This window comes from Pseudonaja textilis, chromosome 5, assembly GCF_049901715.1.
Source record: "Pseudonaja textilis isolate UNSWEBS1 chromosome 5, rPseTex1.2, whole genome shotgun sequence".
NCBI classification, from domain to species: Eukaryota; Metazoa; Chordata; class Lepidosauria; order Squamata; family Elapidae; genus Pseudonaja; species Pseudonaja textilis.
Genome location: NC_141994.1, coordinates 2,424,287 through 2,449,245, shown reverse-complemented (window position 1 = coordinate 2,449,245; position 24,959 = coordinate 2,424,287). Strand labels below are relative to the sequence as shown.

Sequence of the window (24,959 nt, the reverse complement as noted above, 5' to 3'; positions counted from 1 at the left end):
CGCAGGGTGCCAGCATGCCCCCGCCCCTTGTCTTGTCTCACAGTGGCAGCACCAGCAGCAGGCAGAGGAAGAGGCACAGGGGAGGCATGCGATCTGGCTCACTGGACGAACTGCACGGCTGCTTGTTCATTGTGGCCGTTGGCAAACAAAGATGGGACGGAGTGGGTGGGTGGTTGCCTGGCCACCTGCCTACTCTGTCCCACTGTCTGTGTCTGTGGACATGATAGGGCAAGTGGCTATGCAAGGTGTCTGGTGGGCCGGATCGTGTGTCTTCCCCCTGTACCTCTGCTTCCACCTGGGGCTTGGACAAATGACCCAAAGGTTGCAGCACTGTGATTCATCGCATGTGGGCTGCGCAGACCCCAGAGTGTGCAGGCCAAGGGCCTGCTGGGCTGCCAGTGCTGCTGAACACCATTGGCCCCCATGCTGTCTCCATCTCTTGAGTTTGCACTGGAGTTTGCAGTGCACGGCTGGGTTGATCAGCCTCATGCCATGTTTCTCCCATGTTTATCTAGCTTATCTAGAAGTAAGTTGTGGTCTACTTTATAAAATGTCTTGCTGAAGCCTAAATATATTATGTCTACAGCATTTCGCTACTCTACTAAGATATGAAGCAGAATCAAGAAGGAGCACTGCTTTCTTACATCCAGGTTTCTTTACATGTAGGAATTTAAAAAGAGAAAAGGATCAAGGAAAAATTTGACTTACACATAAAGTGGTAACTCAGCAATTTCCTGATCCAGATGTATGCTATCATACATCTAAACCATACAACAAGATTGATTGTGATTAAGAAGTTTGACTAATGATGGTTGAAAAATAAAATGCCATTAAGCAGACATAACTATCTATAGATAACTTATACCTTAAGGACTTTTGTGGATATTTGTTGCTATCAGTGTTTCAAAAGTTTTTATCTATCTATCTATCTATCTATCTATCTATCTATCTATCTATCTATCCATCCATCCATCTATCTATTTTGTCAAGCATGTATGAGAAAACAAGTATAAGTATGAACATAACATATAAACATATAACATACCACTATATCAATTAACCTTGAAAAGTTTTCTTTGCAAAGCTAACATGATGTCCTTCAAGCTCCATGATACTGTTCTATGTTGATGTGAGCGAATATTTAGGCTAGCTGCATTGCTTTCTTCAGAACCTCTAAACGGCTGGCTGAGCTTCACTTATTTACCTCAATAGAAAACTGAAGGGAAAAAACTGAACAAAAGAAGTCTGTTTTCCCTGTCCCACTTGCTGGGCTGTTGTCTTTGCCCTTTTCAATGAAGGAGGGAGTAGAGCTGTGTCAGAGTTGAAGAGCACTGAAAAGGAATTCAAGTCTTTTGTAGAAATTTGAATGAAAGTTTAGTTTGAGTGCATTTACGGAATTGAAATTTTTGTATCTATTACAGTTTTAAGAGATAGATGATGAACATAACGTCATAGGCATGGATTTAGTTTATGATAGAGCATTATAATTAAAATCTAGCTATTTGACAAATATTATGGGTAGTGCAGCAAGTGTTGAGATGTGGCTTAGACCTTATGTCCATTTAAACAATCAGATGTTCTTATTTCAGACTTTTATTGTACTTACATTCTTACCCATTCTTCCTTTTCTATGTGATGGGCGTTGTTTTAAATTTTAAATTGCGTGAATTTCAACTTCTAGAATTACCCAGTATACTTGGCTGTGGAATCCCAGAAGTTAATGTCTCTGTGTTTTCAAGTTGCTGAGAATGAGAAGCATTGTGATAGGATACAGAATATAAACTAGGGACATAAATTATTTAATACTTGATTTACATCCTGCCTTTATTATTGTTTATAAATAACTCAAGGCAGCAAACATACATAATGCTTTTTCATCCTATTTTTCCCACAACAGCCCTGGGTTGGGCTGAGAAGATAAAATCATCAAGCCAGTTTTCATGCCTAAAATGGGATGATGACTGATGGTTTCTGGTTTCTAGACCAGCACCTTAACGACGAAACACAATAATCTTAAATGTCAATGAATTAATAATGAATATTATTATATTTTTTTATTTGATGCTTACCTTTGCTTTGTTTGAGTCTTGATATCCAATCAAGAACTACTAAGATATTAATGTGGTGGATTTTCCCCGCCACATAACCTATAACTAAAAAGAAAACTTCAGTTGTGTATAACTTTTTTTCTTTAATAGAAATTCATCAAAAAAGGAAATCTTCCAAATCCACTTCTTTTTAGGAGGTCTGTCATACGTTTGGCAATTTTTGCAAAGGAGAGGATGAATTGCCTGTAAAAGTTTGCAAATCCCAGGAAGCTTTGTAGCTGTATGCGGGTGTGAGGGGGTTGCCACTCTAGGACAGCCTGTGCTTTGGCTGGGTCCATCTCTATCCCATCATTTGACCCTCTGTAGCCTATGTAGTCTAGCCATGAGCAATTAAATTCACATTTTGACAGCTGGACGTACAGGCTTGCCACCAAAAGCTTTCCAAATACCTGACAGACTAGGGATATGTGTTCCTCCATGGTCTCGGTAAAAATGAGAATGTTGTGCAGGTAGATGAGGACCCTCTTGTAAAGGTGCTCATGCAGCGTTTAGTTTATTAGTTGCATAAACACCAGTAGGGGCGCCTGCAGCCCAAAAGGCATGACTTCAAATTGGAAACTCCCTAGGGGGCAGTTGAAGGTGGTTTTCCATTCGTCTCCCTCCCTGATTTGGACTCAGTAATAAGCTTCTCTGAGGTCTAGTTTGGTGAAGACCTTTGCCTTTGAAATAGCATGTCCTTCATGAGGGGGAGGGGGTTGATCTTGTGTCTGGCTGGGCTGCCACGGCTTCCCGTTGGCCAGATGGTCTCCAGTCTGGTTGTTCTCTCTCTCTAGGGCCCAGCTGCCTCTGCATGTAATTTGCACACAAGCCGCTGTCAACCTTAATTGCCACTTGAAACCAGTCAAAGAACCAATTTGGAATGTCCCGATAGATGGTGATTTTCCTGATCTACTTATCCGGGCTCTCTGAAAAGATAGACTAGTAGCTCCTCTGGACAAGGCGATAGCTTCCCCATGACCCTTCTGAACTCACAATTGTGTTCTTTAATGGGTTGCCCTCTCTGCTTTAAACTCCATGTCCCCCGCATACTAGTCATCCTCCTGGTTTCCAGTTCTTGCAGGAATTCGTCAACGTCTTGCAGCTAGGGGGCTCTCGTATGGAGGGCTGCCACTCTTCTGCTTCTCCCTCCAGTCCCATGACAAGGGCATTCACCATGGATCTATGAGATAGGTAGATGTGTCCATAGCAGTCTAAATGGATTCCAGCGGAGTCAAGGAATAGAGCCAATTGGTCTGGGTCCCCATCAAACATTCCCCTGAATCGGGGTGGCTTGTTCAATCCTGCCAGTCCCCCTTCTCAGTTTTCCATTCATCCCTCCTTAATGTGAACTCTACAGTAAGCTTCCCTCAAGTCCAGCTTAGTAAAGACTTTTCCTTTGGCTAAATGTACACACACACACACACACACACACACACACACACACACACACACCATTTAACCCTTTATAATCCATGCAGAGATGAAGAGACCGATCCTTATTTTCATGAAACAACACTGGAGTGGTGTTCTGACCCAAACCTGGTTCCAAGAAAGCAAACACAAGACAAAGGCAGCAGTACAATCTGTTTAAGTTTCAGCTAAGAATCCTCTTTCTTCACAGATAAAAGGCTGCTTCCAACTAATTAGCTCTGATAAGAAAGACCCTTACCAATTTTTTTCAAGTCTGACAAAAAACAACAGATAAGAAATAGTTTACAAGAGTCTTCAAATACCAACTTCAATGTCCACGAGGCTGTGTTCAAAACTTCTTTGTCTTCTGCAAAGAAGGTTAATTTCACAGCCGGCTTTTATCTTCTTGAAGGAGGGGCAATTACCTTGCAGCCTTACTCCCGAGTCGGCCGTTCTATTGTAACTGTTCTTTCCTCTGAGCAATCCTTCGTGCACACGCACTTGGCACAGGCTCCTCTGGAACCTCCTCATCACTGCTGCCAGCCCCCACAATCTCTGAAGGCAGCAGCCCACTCCCTAATGGTCCTGGCCTCTCATTTGAGTCCTCACTGTCCTCAGCCATCTATACCTGCTGCGGGCTAACCAGAACAAGTGGCCACCAGCAGTCTAGCTGGTTGGATGAATCCCCGCTACAAATTCTTATCCATAAAGTTCATCCAACTCTTGTGAAATCATCAAACAGGCTTGGGGAATTTCTCCCCGGGGAGGATTTCTATGGCAGTCTTGGGGTGATGAGGCAGGAGCATGTCAGAGATACAACTGGAGCTGCTCCCTGAGGAGCAACAGAGGTCACTGACTTGACTGTGGAAGCAGCCACTCCCCCTTCTCCAGGCTGGTCTCTCCATGCGATGGCTGGGCAGGCTTCTGGGCAAGGGTTTCCCAAGATCTGTTGATCACCTCATATAGCAGTAGGAATGCATGGCTCAGCATGAGGTCCTCCTTGTCGGAGTCAGGCAGAGCAAAGTCACCCCTCTGGTGAAGGTCAGCCCTGGTGGGTGCTCTTCATAGTCTTCCAGCCATCCTACACCTAGCGACCATCTGGCTTAGACTGGCTTCTCATTGAGTTGCAGTACCTCCACACTCCTTCTCATAACAGCTCTGTCATGGCCGAGGAGAGGTCGATCCCAGTGCTCTGAACTCTTCCCGGTTACTCCTGTGGGTTGACATTGAGTGTTCAACCCTCACGGTAGACGAGGGTCTCTGGGTTGGCTGATAAAGCAGTTCAGGCCTGCCTCATTTCACAATTCAAAAAAAAACCCACCCACCCCCCAACTCCATTGAATTAAAGAAGAGGTACTTTTACTAAGTTTGAAATGATAGCAGCAAAAGCAAGGCAAGATCTGATTCAAAACACATGAAGGTTACACCTTGAAAGACACCTAAATCCCTCCCCCCCCAGGGTTCAGCACTGAGATTCCAATCAACCTTCAGCATGATGTTGTGGGAAAGCTCCTCTTTTTGTGTATTTGGTATTTTGTGCATTTGGAGTCTCCGGATGGTTGATCTTGACAGAGTATAAAAAGCTCCACTCATCACCACCATAATTCATGAGTACAAACCTGCCTTCCAGTTCTCATGGGACTGCTACACACCAGTTCACTTCTCCATCCCAAGTGCCCAAGACCCGTTTCTATGGGAGATGATAGCAAACATGCTGCAGAAACCCATGCTGGGGAATCTGTGGCTGACAGCTACCAGGTAAAAAAAGAAAGTCCTACCATAGACAATAGTGTGTAACTTTTTATAGAAATAGAATGAAAATAAAGGTATAAAACCACTCAAATATTCACCATGTTTATTTGATACACTTAGAATTGATTCATTACCAGATACTGTTGAAGTCTGTGCCTCTATAGTAACATAAACCGGAGATAAATCCATGACATACTGATTTGTAAAATAAATTCACCAATACATCTAGCTCAGTATATAAAATAGCAAGGAATCAATTTCTATATAAATGAATTCTACATTGTTAAGATAGTACACAATTGTATCTGTTAAAATAATGTAACCAAGGCGTCACTGCTCCCATACAACATAAATACGTGTGCATTACTTGCTTTGGAGTAAGGTAAGAACCTTGTGTACCTGAATGACACATTATTAAAAATTTCTGCATAGCTAATTACTAAATTGGGAGCTGCAATGTTGTTGTCATTTCAGCAGAGCAGCAAAATATATATTTTTATATAATTGTGCACTTTCTCCAGTAGCTTTAGATAACATCTGTGACTTTATCCAAACCTGGCAACAACTATTTATAAAAATATTTATTCATTCTGTAGAAACATTTAAATGTATGATTGAGTTCTCATTCTCATTCAGTTAAATACTGATCGCTGTCAAGGTATAGAGTCTGCTTTTCTTCTTAGGCTATTTTCATTTCTCTCTTCAGTACCCTTTTAATGAAATATATACAGTATGTTTCTTAAAATGTAAGGTTAAATATTCAACCCTGGTATGTGTAACATAACAAATTGCTAATGGCAATCAGAACATGTTTATTTTATTTTCCTAATGAAGGAATCAAGGTTTTCATATAATCAAAATCATTTCTAATTCATATGAAGAAAATTAAGAAATTTAACAAACTAATTTCAATGCACAATAGCTTTTATATTGGAAGACTGAAATGCCATATCTAATGCTTGCAATTTTTTTATTCTGGTACAAAATTTGAAGTAAAGAATGCTGTTCCGCTACTGGAAGCTTTTTGTGGTTAATCCATGATTGTACCAGGTATTCTATTAATTTGTGTTTATCATGCAATAACTAAATGTTGGCAAAAATCAGTATGCATCATTTATTTCTTAGTTAACTATAGAAAATATATTTGTTGCAATTGTTTCTAAAAGACGGCTCCTTTATTTTATTTTTTTCAGTGACGCGGATGATCACAAGCCTCTGAAAAAAGGTAGCAGGTCGCCCTCAGACAGGACTGTGAAAAAGGAAGATAGTGATGATAGTTTAGTTGATTATGGAGAAGGAGTCAATGGCCAGTTCAACGAGGATGGCTCCTTTATTGGACAATATAGTGGGAAAAAAGAGAAAGAACCCGCAGAAGGAAACGAAAGTTCTGAAGCTCCTTCCCCAGTTAATGCAATGAATTCATTTGTCTAATTAAATAAACTATTCCATATCAACATCTACATCACCTTCATATTTGTTCCCCTAATTACGGATAAGAAAAGAAACAAATATTCTAACCAATGAAGTGTTTTTTTTCCTATAAGTGCATATAGATGAAACTGCTAGAATTTATAACAAAAGTAAATCTAAATCAGAATGCAAAACTTGAAGCATTTTACACAGCATTTGTTTATAAAGATGTTAAGATGAGGAACCCTTAATGTGTGACCAAGTTAATACTGCAAATGCAGTATAATGCATGCAAAGTGTTGCATATATATAAAAAAAAATCAGTTATGCCAGTGAAAATGGTTTTTCATAATTTGTTAAACAGTCTTCAACTAAATCCCTCAAGTCCATTCCCATTGTCAGAGTGTTATAGTAGTATTATATAGAACTTCAATGTCTTTGTGGACATTGCTGTGAAATTGGTGACAATGTCTAGCTTAATGTCATTATGTCTCTTGCAAGACAGTTAGGAACAGGATGTACAGTATATGATTGAAAATGACTAAGTATGACACTTACATTTTCTGATGCTAACTGAGATTCTGATACCTGCTTTTTCTTTCTCTTATTTTATAAGCTTTTTAATTACAAAGTATTACTGCACCACAGTCTTCTATTTTTTGAAATATAGTACCCATTGGGTTTTACATTTTCTTTTGTTATAATTCATTTTGGAGTTGTACATTTATGGATGTAACATTTTCAAATTATAAAAAGTTAGACCAGAAGTGTACATGGCAAAATATATTCAGTACCTTCAAATAATGTGCATGTCAGGCTACAGAACTTTTTCCCGTTCAATTAACCATTTTCCCATTCAATTAACAAGAATGAACTTCTGAAAACCAAATGTATCAAAAGGAATCCTTTATTGAGATGAGACAATTCATGTAGGGGTTCAAAGCAGCGGCTAAGGTCCCTCAGGCATACAGGGATAGATAAGGGAGTTTAGAACCCCTCCCCTTATCTTGATGTGTATTTAGTGAAACAAAAGCCAGTATGTTAATTCCCCACCCCACCCCTTCTGTAGAAATGATCGTTTTCACAATTTCCCAGGGCATACCTAATTTCCCTCCACCCCCTTTTTAGAACAAACTTTTCCAGAGATTCCCAGGACACATCTCACTGGGGAATTTTTATGGTCTTCTCATCTCCTGGCTGTGCCTCTCAGAGGTGATAGGTTCCGGCCATCTGGGTTTTCTCCATCCATTGTATCATGTGTGGGTTATACAAATTCAATATAAGATTAAGTATATTCAGGTTACATCAAGAAAGAATTTCTTTATCAGTCCACCCCTTTTCTTCTTTCACTGAAGAAATGATATATACACGGATCATTATGTACTATAACTGGTATCATCTATCAGGAAGCTTTCTAAACATGGTAAACATGGTGGTATTTAAGCAAACACCAAACAAATGCAGAAAGAGTACTCGCAGGGATGTTCCCAATGTATTTTGTCCAACTCAGTTGACTTAACAGTGTGCAATTAATTGCCAAAGTAATTTAATCACTTTCAAATACCCAGATATGTTGATTTGATTAGGAGTGGTTTGTATTTAAGTTACATTAACACTCATTGAGATTTCTTTATTTATGGAGATAACTATAAAATATAACTTGCATTTTTATGATCTTATGTGACTTATAAAAAAATGCTGCATTAGTATATTTTGCTAATGTAAATTCTCAAAATAATATGCTAATACAGCATCCTCACAATAGCATATTTATCTCTCAGTCAGAAAATCAGAATATAGCTTGGCATGAAACAGGGTATAGAATTCTACAAAAGAGTTAAATCATTTAATAAATGCTAAGTTTAATTTTATTTAAATGGCCTCACATTAATTGCAAATTCCCTCTCATAAACACACACATGCACGCACAAAATTATCATTGGTTTACCTCCAAATATAAAATGTTATATAACAACCTTTGGTTGAAAAATGCCCAGTTTCATTTGCCAATCAATTGGTTTTTCATAACTTGCATCAAGTTTAATTTTAAGTAAGCTTTTATATGTAGATATTTTGTTGAATTTGTACATACACTTAAAGTGTAGATGCTATATGCTATTAGGTGTCATAAATAAAAATATTTTGGTTGTACTGTGTAAGAAGTACTTTAACCAATAAAGTGCTTGGTATTTTAAATTCAAAATGCATATAAATTCAGTCTGGGACAATGAAAAATTACTTTTCCCATTGCAGTTTTTCAGGTAATGTGCTAAGGTTTATTACTGTGTGATGCTTCTGTTTTATCATAAGAATGATTAACATCTTATTTAGAAATTGCACAGCATTAATGTGTGACCAAGTGCATCTAATATTTGAGATCACAATATATTTGCAACTTTGATGCATATACTGTGTATGTAAAGCACAATTTTCAAACCCATCTCATTAGCAGTCCAAAAATAAAGTAGCTGTAGAGCACTAATTGAAAAAGCACAAAAGGGAAAATTTCTACCAAGATATTCCAACAGTATTGGAAACCAGTATAAGTTTACAATTAAATGGAGATATGAAGATTATCCATGCATATGAAGATACACAGTTAAGGTTACTTCTGTAATGATGCAACACATTTTGTATTAAAATAAATGTGGTTTTAAAATTTCACTTGTTCTCAGTATATTGTTTGCCTGTAGAGCTCAGGAGATAGTTTTACCATATCAAAATATCATTAAATAAAACTAAATAAAAGTAAGAACATTTTACCATTTTCTGCATTAGCGTGTAAGAGATATAAAGAGATATCTGTCAAAATCTATCAGAACACAAAGCTTAGAATGGAATTAACATTTCAATATGACCTACATTTTTAGTGCTTTACAGGTTTCAAAAATGATTTGGAAGAAATACTTCTATTCATTTAGCAATTCTTTAAGCAGAAATGTCATTCTACTTTTTCAAACTTCAAGCATAAGCCTCAATAAGACAGGCTGCTTGAGTAGAGAGGTGCTTTGCTGTTGTAAAATCTGAAGTACTTCTTTCTAATCTTTTTCAAAGTATGCACTGCCCTACAAAATATCCCCAGAAGGGCTTATCTTTTATCATTATCGTATTTTTCTTCATATAGTTTTACAACTTCCATCCAGAGGTGGTATTCAGCAGGTTCTGACCAGTTCTGGAAAACCAGTAGTGGAAATTTTGAGTAGTTCAGAGAACCGGAAAATACCACCTCAGACTGAAGATTTTACAGTGTCCTTCCCCTGCCACGCCCACCAAGCCACGCCCACAGAACCAGTAGTTAAAAAAAATTGAATCCCACCACTGCTTCCATCCATTTTGCTGCATATAAAGAGCCCAAGACAATCTAGGGAAAAGCTAATTTCACTGCTAAGGGAGGAGGTGACGTATTAACAACTTCTTCTTCTTCTTCTTCTTCTTCTTCTTCTTCTTCTTCTTCTTCTTCTTCTTCTTCTTCTTCTTCTTCTTCTTCTTCTTCTTCTTCTTCTTCTTCTTCTTCTTCTTCTTCTTCTTCTTCTTCTTCTCCTTCTCCTTCTCCTTCTTCCTCCTCCTCCTCCTCCTCCTCCTCCTGTCATAACTGCCAACAAAATATAGTAAAGTAATTGCATTAATACGTTCATAGTCACATATATGTGTGTGGGGGGCTATGTGGCTATATGACTATATGTGTGGTATGTGTCTGTGTGTCTGTGTAAAAGAAGAAACAGACATCTTGCAATCTCTGGAACTAATTATATTTATTATACTTACTAAGTTTCCATCAGCCTCTGCTGACATCATCAGAGTATTAAACTACCATTAGAAAGATCTATGCCTTTATATATCATTAATCAATTTCTGTGGAAACAACCTAAATATAGCAATATTAGAAGCAGGCTGATTCAAATGCAACAAAGCTATAGTTTTATTCTTTGTCCAAGAGATATAGATACCGATATACAGATATGACGGAAACGGAGACAGACAGAGAATATAAAATCATACCACATACGTACATATATAATTGATTTATTAAATAAATCATATGGATGGATGGATGGATGGATGGATGGATGGATGGATGGATAGAGATGATAGATGGACAGGGGTGGGCTGTTGAGGGTTCGCAGGGGTTTGAGAGAGCCCCTAGCTAAGATCCCCCTCTTGGCTGGCACCGCCCACCCAGCAACTGGGTAAAAAACCCTTTGCTAAAATTTTTGAGGCCCACCCCAATAGTGTGTGTGTATAATTTATTTAAATTATTAAATAAATTTATATTTCCAGGCAACTCACAGCCCCCCTCTCCCCCTCCTCTCTCTCTCTCTCTCTCCTCCCTCCCTCTCTCTCTCTCTCTCACACACACACACACACACAATATGTATATGATGGAGATTCTTGAGATTTATTTGACATAATTTGGAAAAACATGATTATTAACTAATGCCAAGATGTGATAAACAGCAGTTTATTCACTTAAATCATTATGTTCATATAATAACTTTGAATGCATGTGACACAAATATAGATACATTTCTTACAGTATTGATCCATTCATTGGATTGCTATCTAACTTTCATCCAGGGGGTCATATTCCACCACATATTGTGAGATGAATTGAGGTATGAGATATTGACTGGCCTAAAGTGACCCTATGAAAAATCTAACCTTGAATGTCAGTCTCCTGATTCTACTTTAGCATTCTAACTGAATTGTAGTTTCCAACGTCAACATTATTTCTATAGAGTTACAGAAAATGGTACTATGTGACATAGCACTACATTTATAAACCAAACAAATACATTATGGTATAGCATATAAACCAGGGCTTTGTTTTGCAGTCACCTTCCATCTATGGGTTTCATCAATCTTAACCAGGTTACTACTCTAAGTAATAGCACTCAAATGAAGAGAATAATACTAATTGAGCAATGAAATGGGAAAGCTAATGTCACAACATTGTGATGCAGGTGAAATGTCTGGGCCCCAGTCTGTGAAATGAAATCGCATTTTTTCATTTAAAAAGATGAAGCCTATTTTTATTTTAAAACATCATTATGGTATTGTTGGAAGAAAAATCCAGTCCACTTCCAAGCCGGGAGAAAGACATTGGAAATAAAATGGAGGGTGGCTGCAGGAAAGAAAGTGTAAGATCTTACCTCTCTAACGTTCCCAAGAAAACAGGACTCTTAAAACTGAAATTGTTCCAAAAGGAACTTTTATTGAAAGGTTTGTAATAGCAAGAGGTCTAGGCAGGAACTAAATTTTACCATTTAAAAACAGCCATTTAAAGAAGTGCAAACAAAACCCCTCTCACAGTATAGCAATGCGGGAGATAGAAATTTCATCTCTTCAATCATCTCACTAGAATGACAGCTTTTTAGACTGCTGCAAAGATTTTATAAACTTGGTGGAAAGGTAAAATTTGTCCTCCCACTTAGGTTCTATTCATTTCTTATCCACTTGTGCTTTATAAGCAGCCTTGGCTTCACCCAAGGCTTTGCAGAACCACTGGCCAAATCATTGCAAATGACTGATCCACTGTTGTAAAGAGGGGATTTCTGGTTCATGTGAGGGTAACTCAGGCATAGCATTAAATTCTTGCCCTGTGGCCACTCTGAATGGGGCAAAACCTGTTACAGGCCACTTCCGCAAAAGGCAATCACTTGATCCAGTTGTCCTGCCGATAGTTAATAAAACAACGCAGGTATAGTGCTAGAACTGAGTTCATTCCATGGCCCCGCCTGTTTGTGAATGATGACTAAAACTAAGTCCCTGTTTGTTTCTGAGTAGGTCCAAAAAGGCTTTCCAGAACTTGGATGTGAACTGAACCCTTCTGTCCAAAATAATATGTTGTGGGGACCCATGCAAGTGGTCTAAGGTGAACCAAAAACAGCTTAGCTATGACTTTGGCCATAGGGATCTTTTGTCATGGGATGAAGTGAACCTGCTTTGAGAAAAGGTCTGTGACAACCCAGATCACTGTGTTTCCAGAGCTCTTGGATGATTCTACAATGAAATCTATGGAGATCTCTGTTCATGGCGCTGAAGGGGCAGCCACTGGCTGAGGTAGACCGGGGTTTTCCCCCGCCTGCGTTTATTTCGTGGCAATGCAAAAGGGGCAGCTTGCTACACAGCTTTCTATGTCTTTTTAAAATGAGGGCTACCAAAGTTGCTGTTTCAGTAAATACAGCGAATATACTTCGGTTTTACAAAACCAAAGTGACCAGTTAATTTGGAGTCATGACAAGCTTGCATAACTTTCAGCCTTTCTCTACCCGGGACATACAACTTATTCTCCAACCAAACTAACCCATCTTTTATTATGCAAATGTATCTATTGGTAATAAACTACTTATCTGTTTCCAGGGCATTTTTGAACTCTGGTTGTTGTCTAAGGTGGAGGGGTTGTTCTTTGTCTGAGAGTGTGTGACAACTTTAGCCGCTAATTGGGAGGCTGGGAACATGGGCTTAATTACTTCCTCCTTGACACTGTTGTAGTCTGAACAAGGGATATGCCAGAAAGTGTCAGCCTTCAAGATCTACTGCCTTGCATTTTTTGGCTGCCATAAGTAACGGGGGGAGGGGGGATATGGTCTGGGAAGAGAGCTGGAGGTGTTACATTTTTGTGTTGTGTAAATTAGGAGTGGGGGGAGTATAAATTCCTGCTTTTAGGTTTCTATTTCTCGCTTAGCTTTCTTTTCTCTGCGCAGCTGCAAACTTTATCAAAATATGCCAAGGTCAACGGATAGAGGCCTCATCACCACCTGAAGATGTCCACGTGATCATATTCAGAACTTTTAATTGGAGGAATCTTTTGAACTATGGGGGGTGGGAACGACTTCATCACTTTGTATATGTGATCTGTGCGCCTAAATTCTCAGACTCAGAATCCTATTTGATGCTACCACTTCATTTTTCAGTAAAAGAATTCTTTTCTCTTAATTTATGGAGTCTAAGTATTTCTTTCTTGGATTTTGAATGGAGCACCGACTGACATTATTCTGAATCTCATCACCAGCCCACCTGGAGAAAATATCCAGTTTTCTTCCGAGGGGGTTTGATGTCATGTCATCTTCAGCTAGTGATCAGGAGGATCTAGGCGCTGTGGGGGGGCAACCTTTGCTGATACCGGAGGTGCCAGCAGCTGAATTGCTAGCGGACCTTACCCTGGAAGAGTTTCCAGCTGAGAAACCCAGGTGGTCATTGGGTGTTGGCTGGAAGGATCCTGAAGATCCCACCCACTCCTGGAATCACCATTACCCGAAGGCGTGGGAGAGAGGAGCCATGGCAAGAGAAGGAAAGAAGAAAATTATTACTGGATCAAGCCAGGCATCTTCTTAATGAGGCATTTGGACAACCCCATGCCGCATCAAGGTATGAAGGGGAAGGGGGAGCAAGTTCAGCCAGAAGCAGCCAAGCTTCCCCCACCCCCATAATTCAGCCTGTGCCAGTGCAGCAACCAGTTGCAGCCCCGGGGCCCCCAGCGGGAGGTGTGATCCCTAGAAGATGCAGAGCTCTCAAGTTGCCTCTGTTAGAACTGAAGTTTGGGGGAAATCCCAAAGACTTGGGTTTCTTCCTAGCACAAGTTTGGAGCTATATGGAAGAATATGGGGAAGAGTTCACCTCTGAAGCAGCCAAAGTGAGATGTGTTACCAGGGCCCTGGAGGGAATAGCTGCAGAGTGGATGGTGACTTTGTATAATGATAACTCCCCACAACTGCTGAACTATAATGTTTTCATGACCGTGGTGCGGGCAAGATTTGAGGACCCGCTGGCAGAGCGAAAGGCCAGGATCAGAATGAAAACCATAAATCAAGGCAGGAGGTCAGTGGCCGACTACACCCAAGAGTTTAGACAGCTGGCGTGCCATATCCGAGGCTGGTCCCAGGGAGCCCTGATAGAAGCATACAAGGATGGGCTAAATAAGGATGTATACCAGAGGCTCATTTCCAGAAGGGACCCCAATGATTTGCAGATGTGGTATTTGCTGGCAGAAGAAGTGGAAATAGATTTGACCCAAAGCAGATGCCGGGGGGGGTTCTGGATGGAGCAAGCCATCCCCCCAATGTTTCCAAGAGGCCCCAAAACCCCCAAAGGGAGGAGTGATGGCAAGACCCAAATCCACTGCCTGTTTCCGATGTGGGAAGGAGGGCCACCGGATTGCGGACTGCAGGGTCAAGCTGGATCCCAAGGGGGCGCAAAAAGGAGGGAGGAAACCTGAAAACCCCCCAGCCAAGCCTCGCGAAACTGCGCTAAAGACGGGGGAGTTTGTAGAGGTCGCCCCTCCAGGAAGAGAGGAGCTGGGACCTCCGACCTCCCCTGAAGTGAGTGAATCTGACTCAGAAGACAACTTCATGGTAAGTCCAAACAAGGGCCCCATGACCATTCCAGTAAGACTGAGGGTGTCCACTTCAGGGGCCGAAGGGGAGATGCTAGCCTTGCTAGACTCTGGGTGCACGAGGTATGTAATCAACATGAAAGTAGTTGAGGAAATGGGCCTCAGACTGAGAACTTTAGAAACGCCCATAGCTTTTTGCCAATTGGATGGTTCAGTGGCGGGAGGTTGCCCTGCACGTTTCATAATGGAACCCCTAGAAATGACCATGGGAGAGCATAAAGAGACTCTGTGTTTTATTGTGGCCCCTGGGATGGAGCAACCGCTAATACTGGGATTGCCCTGGCTCCAGAAGTGGAATCCCCATGTGAACTGGAGGAAGGGGTCATTGCGCATACACACCTATCAGTGACCAGAAGGGGAGGGGCAATCCCAGCAGAAGCTTCAGAATCCGGTTGAGCTAGCCTCCACAGGCACCGAGGACTTGGAGGGGGAGGAAAAAATTCCGAAAGAATATTGGGACTTAAAAGAAGTGTTCAGCGAAAAGGCTTCAGATGAGCTTCCCCCTCATCAGTCAACAGATTGTAGTATTGAAATTTTGCCTGGGGTGATGCTCCCAAAACCGAAGCTGTATTCAATGACACCATGGGAATTGGAAGAGTTGAGACCGTTTATTGATAAAAACTTGAAACGTGGTTTCATCCAACCCGCTAGACCTCGGGTAGCGGCCCCAGTGCTGTTCCATGAAAAGAAAGATGGCCCCAAGCATTTGGTAGTGGACTATAGAAACCTGAATGCAATTTCTGTGGAAAATGTGTACCCCCTCCCCCTGATGAAGGTCATGCTAGCCCACCTGGCTAAAAGGAAAAGTTTCACGAAAACGGACTTGAGAGAAGCGTACTACCGAATCCGAATTAAAGAAGGAGATGAGTGGAAAACTGCTTTTAATTGCCCGATGGGTTGTTTCCAGTTCAATGTTCTTCCCTTTGGCCTACAGGGGGCTCCAGCCGTATTCATGCAGATGATCAGTCAGGTGCTACATGAACATTTATAAAAGAGGGTTTTGGTTTACCTTGATGACATCCTTATTTACACGGAAACTTGGGATGAACATGTGAAACTGGTGCGTTCAGTACTACAGAAACTGAGAGCCGCTAAATTGTATGCTAAACTGTCCAAATGTGAGTTCCATCAAGAGAAAATCAACTATTTGGGGTATCGCATTTCACACGAGGGCATTGAAATGGATCCAGAGAAGGTGCAGGCTGTGTTAGAGTGGGCCCCACCGCGCACCCAAAAACAACTTCAAAGTTTTTTGGGATTTGCCAACTTTTACCGACAATTCATCCCATCTTTTGCTAAAATAGCAATGCCTATCACCAATCTCTTAAAAACAAAGGGGGAGGCAAAACCAAAGTCTAGTAAGCCGCTGGAGTGGTCCATGGAATGCTAAGCCACCTTTGAAAAGCTGAAACGACTGTTCTCTGCAGAACCAGTGCTAAAGCACCCGGACATGGATGCCCCTTTTGTGATCCAAGCCGATGCGAGTCATGTTGCCCCCCTCCAGTGAGTTTTCATGGAATTCACATTTTGATAGTTTGACATAAAGTTTGGCATTGAGAAGTTTTTTCAACACTTACTGCACCAGTTTAACATACTCTTCCATGGTCTCAGTGAAGATGAGAATGTCATCTAAGTAAACTAGGAACCCTTTATAGAGATGCTCATGTACTACATTTATCAGTTGAATAAACGATGCAGTGGCTCTGTGGAGTCCGAAAGGCATCACTTTGAACTGAAAACTGCCAAGTGGGCAATTTTAATGCAGTTTTCCATTCATTGCCCTCTCTTTATTTGGACTTGATAGTACGCCTCTCGCAGATCTAGTTTGGTAAATATCTTGCCTTTTGCCAAATGGTTTAGTAAGTCTTTCATTAGAGGGAGGGGGTAGGTATTCTGTACACATAATGTATTCATCCATGAAAATCAATGCAAAGTCTCCCCCCTTTCTTTTTTTTTGAAGAACACTGGAGTGGCGACTTGTGAATTCATTGGTTAGATGAACCTCTGGCTAAATTGGAGTCTATGTATTTTCTCAGTTCATCCATCTCCCTTGGGGACATTGAGTACATCTTTGGTTTAGGTAGTTTTGCCCCAGGGGTTAACTCAATGGCGCTGTCTGTGGGTTGGTGAGGGGGGAGTATGTTTCATTCCTCCTCACTGAACACCTCTGCCTAATCTTGATACTTTTTGGGTAAGTGTGCGCAACCTGGGAGTGCCTCTTTTGTGGAAGTCACTTGCTCTCTTTGGCTGTTGCCTTTGGGTCTTAAAGGCTGTTTGCTTTCAAACTGAAAGGGGAAAGGTTCAGGTCCTATTCCTATCCTTATTTTATGGTAGCCCTCTTCCCAAGTGATGGTAGGAACCCACTTGTCTAGCCAAGCCAACCTGAGAATGAATGACTCTGTCGTTTTTGGGACAATCACAAATCATATGATTTCCCAATGTCATCCTATCTCCAGCCTTATGGATTCAGTGATTGAAGATCAGAGAACCATCTATTTGTTCAAAACAGATAATAGGACAGATCAGGGCTGTGGTTTTTATTCCTAAGTTCTGAACCATCTGGGGGCTGATTAGACATCAAGTGCACTCGGTGTCTATGGCTTCAAGCTCCCCCTGGGTTCCGGTGCTGGGCACCCTTATATGAGTCTTTATGGAGAAAGAGCAGATGGCTCCACCTACCATTGGGTCTTCATCGCCATTCCCTCCAGAGTCAATCAGCTCAGGAGTTGCAGTTAAACCCCCATCAAGTGCGAGATGGGGAACCTCCATGACCTGCCATGCGAACTTCCCTTTCTCAGGTGGTTTACAGGGAGTTTGTTTCAGCTTAGGTGTGGCTGGTGTCCTTGTTTGAGGGATGGGTGCAGGTGCAAGGCATTCAGAAACTCTGTGACTGAGTTGGCTGCATCAATAGCATTTTATAGTTGGGTTGGTGGCTGGCTTTGTCTTCCACTTCAGCCTCTTCTCGATTCTCCGGGTCTTCGAAATGTTCCCTCAAGGATGACACAAACTCATCCACATCTCCCAACTCAGGAGCTCCTTCAACATGGAGTTGGATGGTCCATTGGCCACTTCCCCTTCTTTCATGTTATCCAAAATGGCTGTAATCAGGTCCTGGTCTGATTGGTATTGTGCCCCATAATGATCAATGTAAACCCAAACCCGGTTGGGGAAATAAGCCAGTGTGCCTGGGATGCCATCAAAAGTGACTGGGAATTGTGGAGGGGGTGCAGCTGTGGCTGGGGAAATTGGTGGTGGTGCTGGAGCTGGCATCCACTGATATTGGATCCGTGTTCTGGGTAAAAAGCCTATCCATGAGTTATCTGGTCTGCAGGTAGCATCCCTGGAGGTGCTGGAGGAGCTTGTTGGATTGGCTTGGGAGCACCTCCGTCTGCTCGGCTCTTCTCACGCCTACCCAGCTGCTCGGGATTAAACCAAAACGCAGCGCACAGCGCTCCCAGGTACCTCAAAATGTTTTTTCCTGTTGTTACGGGGACAGGGGAAAAGCGGGAGCAACTCAGACGCGGTGCTGGCGAGAGAGGCACCAGCACCCGTGGGAACCGTGGAAGCTACGGAGGACTGAGAAGCGGCTGAAATGCTGCTGGCAGACATCCCCACCTGCCGGCTGATCACTGTTCCTACCAGTGATTTATAAATGGTCCCCAAAAGATACCATTTAATATAGATGTGTTACCAAGAAAGGTCACCATCAAAGATCCAACAAAATACTAAAGTTAATTTATGGGGATTAATAATTAGTAAAATAAGAACATAATAAGAATTTCTCAACAGCGAGATTGAGGATGAGGGAATATAAATTTAATATATAAAAATAAATAAATAAATAACCATCAATGCTGAATATCTCTGATTTGCAGAAGAGATGCTATAAAAAAAGCAACGTCTGTCTTGTGGATTATGTGGAAATAAATGTCTGAGGGATTTTGATATAATAATCTCCAAATAACATTCCTGAAGTAAACTTTTTGCTAGATCCTTGTCTTTTTCATTAAAATGAATAATGTTTTATTATAAAACATTTTAATGATAAATATTTTGGTCTGAATCCAGCAGGACAAATTGACTTATGGATGTCCATGGATCTCCCATTCAGTTCAAAGTTTCAGAAAATTATAGCAAACTTCACTCGGTCACATTGAAACAAAAGAAGGCACTGAATGTAATTGTTGCTTTTTGTATGTTTCTTACATATTGTAGTCAAGGAAGGTATTCGGTTATACAGCGTAGAAGAGAAGAAAAAAAACTTACAAAGTACTACATTGGAATATCAACTATGTTTTATTGTAGCATACAAACACTGAATCTTGTGTCTTTTTCATATAATCACAATTTTTGTTATAATAATTTGTTTACCTGCTTCCTTTCTACACAAGGGAGTTAAACAACCCTTCAGTCCAGAATATAGTTGAAATGTGCCTCAAAACAAGCTACAGTGCAAGTAACAATAGGGAAAATTGACACAATGGTCTTTTTTCTTTTAAAACGATCAGCACAATAATCTAGAAGGTTGAATATTGAATTCTCACTTCCTGTCGTTTTCTTTCTCTCCCCCTGCGCCTTTATTTTTCTGTTCTTTTTTTTTAATAATTTTTTTTATTTTTTAATAACAAGATAAACATAAGCATACATAACAAAATAAACATAAACATACCACAAAAAAACATAAAAATATCCTTCTTCATGAATTTACATACAGTGCATCGATTGGTTTACCACTTTTTTTGTGCATCCATTTCCTAGTCACTAGTATAATTATATTACATAATAGCTCATATTATCAATCAATAATTGTATAACCTAATATCATCACTAAAAAAAAACATTTATAATTTTGTTAATTCACATTTTAACGAGATAACTATAGTTTGCTTCATTTATTTTGCAATAAATCATAAGATCATACCAAATCCACCTTAATAATGTTTGATAAAGATAATATTAAGAAAAACATTTTTTATGCTAAATCTGAATATTCTATCATTATGTTTTTATTATCTAACCATGGATAAAAAAAAGATCCCAAACTTCATAACATTGTTTATCTTCTTGTTCTCTGATTTCAAATGGCAATCTACTCATTTCAGCACAATTTTATGTTTCTGGTCTTGACATTCGACGCGTGCAACCCTTCCGGGGGGGTAACGTTTTTCTGGCTTTCATATCCAACGAGCCCAATGACAGCCAACCGTGCTTTCCGCGCTGCGCCCGCGCGACCTACATTTCGGCACGCCCTAATTCCTTAGGAACGGCGCCCCGGATCGATGCAGGGCGCAGGCAGGTGCGCTCCGCCGGGGCCTCGTTGTGGGCGCATGTGCAAAAAAACCCAAGAGCTGCTTCCCCCCAACAAGGCGGAGGTGACGGGTGGGGTTGCTGCGTCGCTTTTGCATCCGCAATAATGTGTCACCGCGAGTTAGAAGCAAGGATGGGCGAGCGGGATGGATGGATGGAGCAGGACCACTGACTCTCCGGGGGGAAACCTAACGGTTGCGTCGGCTGGTTTAGTCCCACCGGTTCCCACCTGTCCGTGGCTTTTTTATTTTTTTTGCAACCGGCTGGCAGGTTGCAATGGTTTCTGCAAAGCCCCGCTCCGACCCAACATCGCCGGTCTGATTGTCGGGTCCAAGAGTGACATCACCCTCGTCCAATCAGTACCGGCGCTACTTCGGTTCCCAGCCTCGGCCTGCTGCCCCCCCGGCCCCCCCCCCATCGGTTCGGTCCGCCCACAGCCCCTCCGGCGAGGGCGGGCAACTGTCAAGACAAGCGGAGTGGACCAGGCACTCCCAGGTACTTACGGCTGAGGCGGGAAGTCTTCAGCTGACAGCCCAGCTGTGCGCATCCATCCCTCTGCCAGGAGCTGCTACCGCACAGGTAGGATATTGGTGCTTTTTCCTTGTTCTTCGTTGCATAAATGCAGGTCTGGGGAGCCGCTTTCATTAGCAGGTGGAAACCCTGCCCAAACCCGGTGTGTGTGTGTGTGGTGGTGGTGGGGAGGAGTGGCAGATGTACCAGGATGAATCATGGTGCCTCAACATTTTTAGGGAATATGCGTCCTTCGAAGGAAGGGCGTGTCTGAAAAGTCACCTACTATCTATCGGGAAAGGCCGAATCTGGCCGACAGCAGGTCAGATTCTGGGGGGAAGGATGGAGAGAAGGACGGCAGGTCAACTATGCTAGTCAAAGTCTTGGAGAAGGGTGTCGGTAGATTTTTTGCAGAGGGTGCTGCTGCAGCAGCAGCAGCAGCAGCAGCAAGAATCTGTGCCTGGAATAATAATCAGCTCCAGCCAGCTTGGGCTATGAAAATTGGTCAGAGATAGATAATCTAGTGTCATTTCATCAAAAGGGGCTTCCTAGCCTCTTTACCCTCATTTCCCTCTCTAAAGCTTGTCTCTTTTCATATTAAAATATTTGATTTCAAGAGCACATCCTCACAGCCACCAGGTGATGCACATTTCCTTATTATTTTGCTCTATAAAACAAACTTAGGCATGCAAAAAAGAAAAATGTTCTTGACATTTCCTGTCCTCTTTTCTCAATGGCTCACTTTTGGTCGAAAACAGCTAGAAAAAGAAAGGCAGGATTCCTCTTCTGCTTCATTTGTAGAAGCGTAAATATTATTTGTTTGTTTATGATCTTTCTCTCCTGCAAACAACAAAGCTGTGAAGTTGGATGGGCTGAAAAGGACTGAAGCTTCTCAATGAGTTTCCGTGATTTGAACCTGAATCTCTGTATTGCCAATCTTAAGCTTAAGAGTGGTGACATTTTACAGGGGAAAAAAACGTGGTTTAAAGGAGGCAGGGGATCTGACTGGTATAACTACCGGTTCTGTCCATTAGTGTTGCGCGCGCATGCGCGAGTTGTGCGAGTGCAATTTACAACCTGCTGAGCTGCCCGGACAGCTGAGCAGCGCTGCATGCAAGTGCGCAGATGTTGGAAAAGCCCCTTTTTTTCCTGCTTTTTCAACTGCGGCGGTGTCGCGCAAAGCAGCTGCGGTTGACAAAGCAGGAAATAAAGGTCAGGTAAGAGCCCGGGCGGGAGGGTGGGCCACAGCAGCAGCAGACATAGAACCGGTTCTATGCCTGCTGCTCTTCAGAACTACCGGTTCTACAGAGGTGGACAGAACGGGTAGAAACCCACCCCTGGTTTAAAGAGGTTGTTTGAACTCCTAGGAGTTTTTATTGTGAAGACGCAACATGACTTTTTCTTTGAGGTATTTATGACATTCCACTTATGTTAAAATATGTTCTAGCGAGACAAGATGAAGGGTGAAAAGACCTGTAAATCCTGTCAGAAAAGAAAAAGTAGATATTTTAAAGAAAATCAATCAATCAGAATAGAGCTGGAAGGGACATTGGAAGTCCAATTCCCTGCTCAAGCAGGAGACTGTATACTAGCAGTCTTTAAACTTGACCGCTTTATCACTTGTGGACTTCAACTCCCAGAATTCCTCCTCCAATGTTAGCTCAGGAATTCTGGGAGTTGAAGTCCACAAGTCTTAAACTTGATTTGAAGACCCTTGCCGTACACCGTTCCAAATTCCTGTGACCGTTCTTCATGATTTAGTCTCCAGGCCTTTAATTGTCTTAGTTGCTCTTCTTTGCACTTTTTCCAAAGCCTCAACATCTTTCTTGTAATGTGGTTATACCAAAACTGCATGCAGTATTCCAGGAGTGGCCTTACTAAGGTTTTATAAAATGGTACGAATGCTTCATGTGATTCTGATTCTATTCCTCTGTTTATACAACCAAGGATTGTATTAGCTTTTTGGGCTGCTGCTGCACACTGCTGACTCATGTTTAAGTGATTGTCAACTAGGACTTCAAGGTCCTTCTCACAGTTACTGTTTTTGAGCTAGATTTCGCCTAATCTGTATTTATATCTTTGGTTTTTCCTGCGCAGATTTTTTCTACACATTAAATTTCATTTTGTTGGATAGGGCCCATTGTTGAAGTCTGTCAATATCTTTTTGGGATCCTGAGCTTGTCTTCTGGGGTATTGGCTATTCTTGCCAACTTAATTCATCTGCAAATTTGATGAGTTCCCCTTCTATTTCCTCATCTAAGTCATTTATGTAAGGTATATGTAATACACCTGTACTAGTGTAATAGTTCAGGGAGAGGAGGTGTTGGTCACATATTGTAGCATGAATGCACAGACAACTGGAATTTGATCCAACTTTATGGTTGTGGAAATACGTTAGAATTGTTTTTTTTTAAACTACAGACACATCTCAACATGAATCTTTAGCCTAGATTTATCTGTATTATTTGCATTTACATCAACAAAAGGCTTCACAAAACTCTTGCAGAAATATTTGGATTAGAAAGCAGAAATACTTCATCGTTTTAAACTTAGAATATTTATTGGCATATATTTTGATGGGCATTAATAGCGTTGGTTATAGTTCACATACATTTTAGCATTACTATTATGCAGGCAACCAGTACATTGGTTTTTCTGGTAATTTGTGTCCAATGTTTTATATATTTATAGAATAATTTACAGTTCTACATCTGAACAAAATATGCTTATGTTTCCTGCCATATTTATCTGAAATGTTCTTAAAATGTTCATATTGGATGTGTTATACTTTTAAAATAATTCATCTTGATTGTAGTAGCATCTGTTGGTTAAGAACAGAAAACTCCCAGAGACCATTGAGTTCAGAAGAAGTGTTCCCATATTAATTAAAATATAATACCTAGGAATACTTTTCAATGCATTTAGGGAAAAGTTACTGCTCTGATGTGAATACAAGAGCCAGTAAAACATATGTCCTTAGCCATATGTACCATCAAAATCAATAACTTATCAATAATGAGCAAAAATAATCCAAAACCAATTATCTATACTGAGCAGATACAGTGTAGATAACTAAAGCCCACAACACACAACAGTATTGGTCAAAAGTTACTGTAATGTAAAGCACACTGTTTTACATTATTTCTATCAGTATTTTTGGTCCAGTTTATATGTTTGACTAGAGTGGTAAAATAGTGATAATCAAAGTTCGTTTTCTTAAAAAAGGAACAATTAAGTTAACAATAAAATTATTAACAAACCCCACTTCAGATATTTATTTCTTCAGTATAAGTTACATTACTGCTAATTACCTACTGGATCAAATAAAAGAATGCTCATACAGTGTTCACATAAATTAATAGTTAAACACCAAATATTTGATGTTTATTTGATACAACTATAATGTAACTTTATTGGGTAATTTATCTTTCTATTTCAGAGATGGACAACCTGAGATTTCAGAGCCAAGGGAGACTGGATTCTAGAGACCTCTAAATATTGTTATCCCAAATGGAGAATAATTACACTTAGATTAAATGGATAATGTGGTCAACACTATCAAAAGCCAGTGAGAGAACAAGGAGTGTTAAGATAGATACACCACTGCTCTGCTTCCTCTGCCCAAGGTCATTAGCAGGATGATCAAGGCTGTCTCTATATTGTACTCTGGCCTGAAACAGACTGAAATAGATCCAGATAATTTTGAAGTTTATATGGCTGCAAACTGAAACAATATGAATCTGGTGTATAACATAAAAACACAATAATTATATAATAATGACAACAACAAAAACAAACCAATATATAAATGCAAAACTAAAATGTAAAATGGCAACCAAGTACAAGCAAACCTCAGAGAGATCTGTCAGACTGGCTACAGCCTGCCCCCTCGGAAAAAACAACCCTGGTTATTGAGTCCATCTTGGAAGCAATTGGCCAGCTGGCATGCCAGTTCACAGAACTTTTGGTTGTAAGCTGCCACTCCTCTGTGACCTCAGGCTGCTTCAGTATCTAGGTCTGCTTTGTACTCCTGCATATAATTCCACATCTGGGTGAGGAAAACCCCCAGTTGCTTTGGGTCTCCACCGTAC

The 24,959-nt window shown here is 40.9% G+C and overlaps 2 protein-coding genes across 17 annotated transcripts in view; both read left to right on the top strand.

Annotated features, from left to right (window-relative positions):
• Nucleotides 1–9,323, top strand: part of NRCAM (neuronal cell adhesion molecule) — a 154,055-nt gene extending 144,732 nt beyond the window's left edge. For all 16 annotated transcript variants that reach the window (XM_087933943.1, XM_087933942.1, XM_087933948.1 and 13 more), the window contains one exon: nucleotides 6,443–9,323. In XM_087933943.1, coding sequence (XP_087790069.1) covers nucleotides 6,443–6,680 — 238 coding nt within the window. In that variant the 3' untranslated portion in view covers nucleotides 6,681–9,323. The remainder of the gene's footprint in view (nucleotides 1–6,442) is intronic.
• An 11,337-nt stretch (nucleotides 9,324–20,660) lies between these two features.
• The window catches only part of CNTN1 (contactin 1), a 178,782-nt gene continuing 174,483 nt past the window's right edge, over nucleotides 20,661–24,959 (top strand). The window contains exon 1 of the mRNA XM_087933954.1: nucleotides 20,661–20,937. The gene's annotated coding sequence lies outside the window, so the exon portion shown is untranslated. The remainder of the gene's footprint in view (nucleotides 20,938–24,959) is intronic.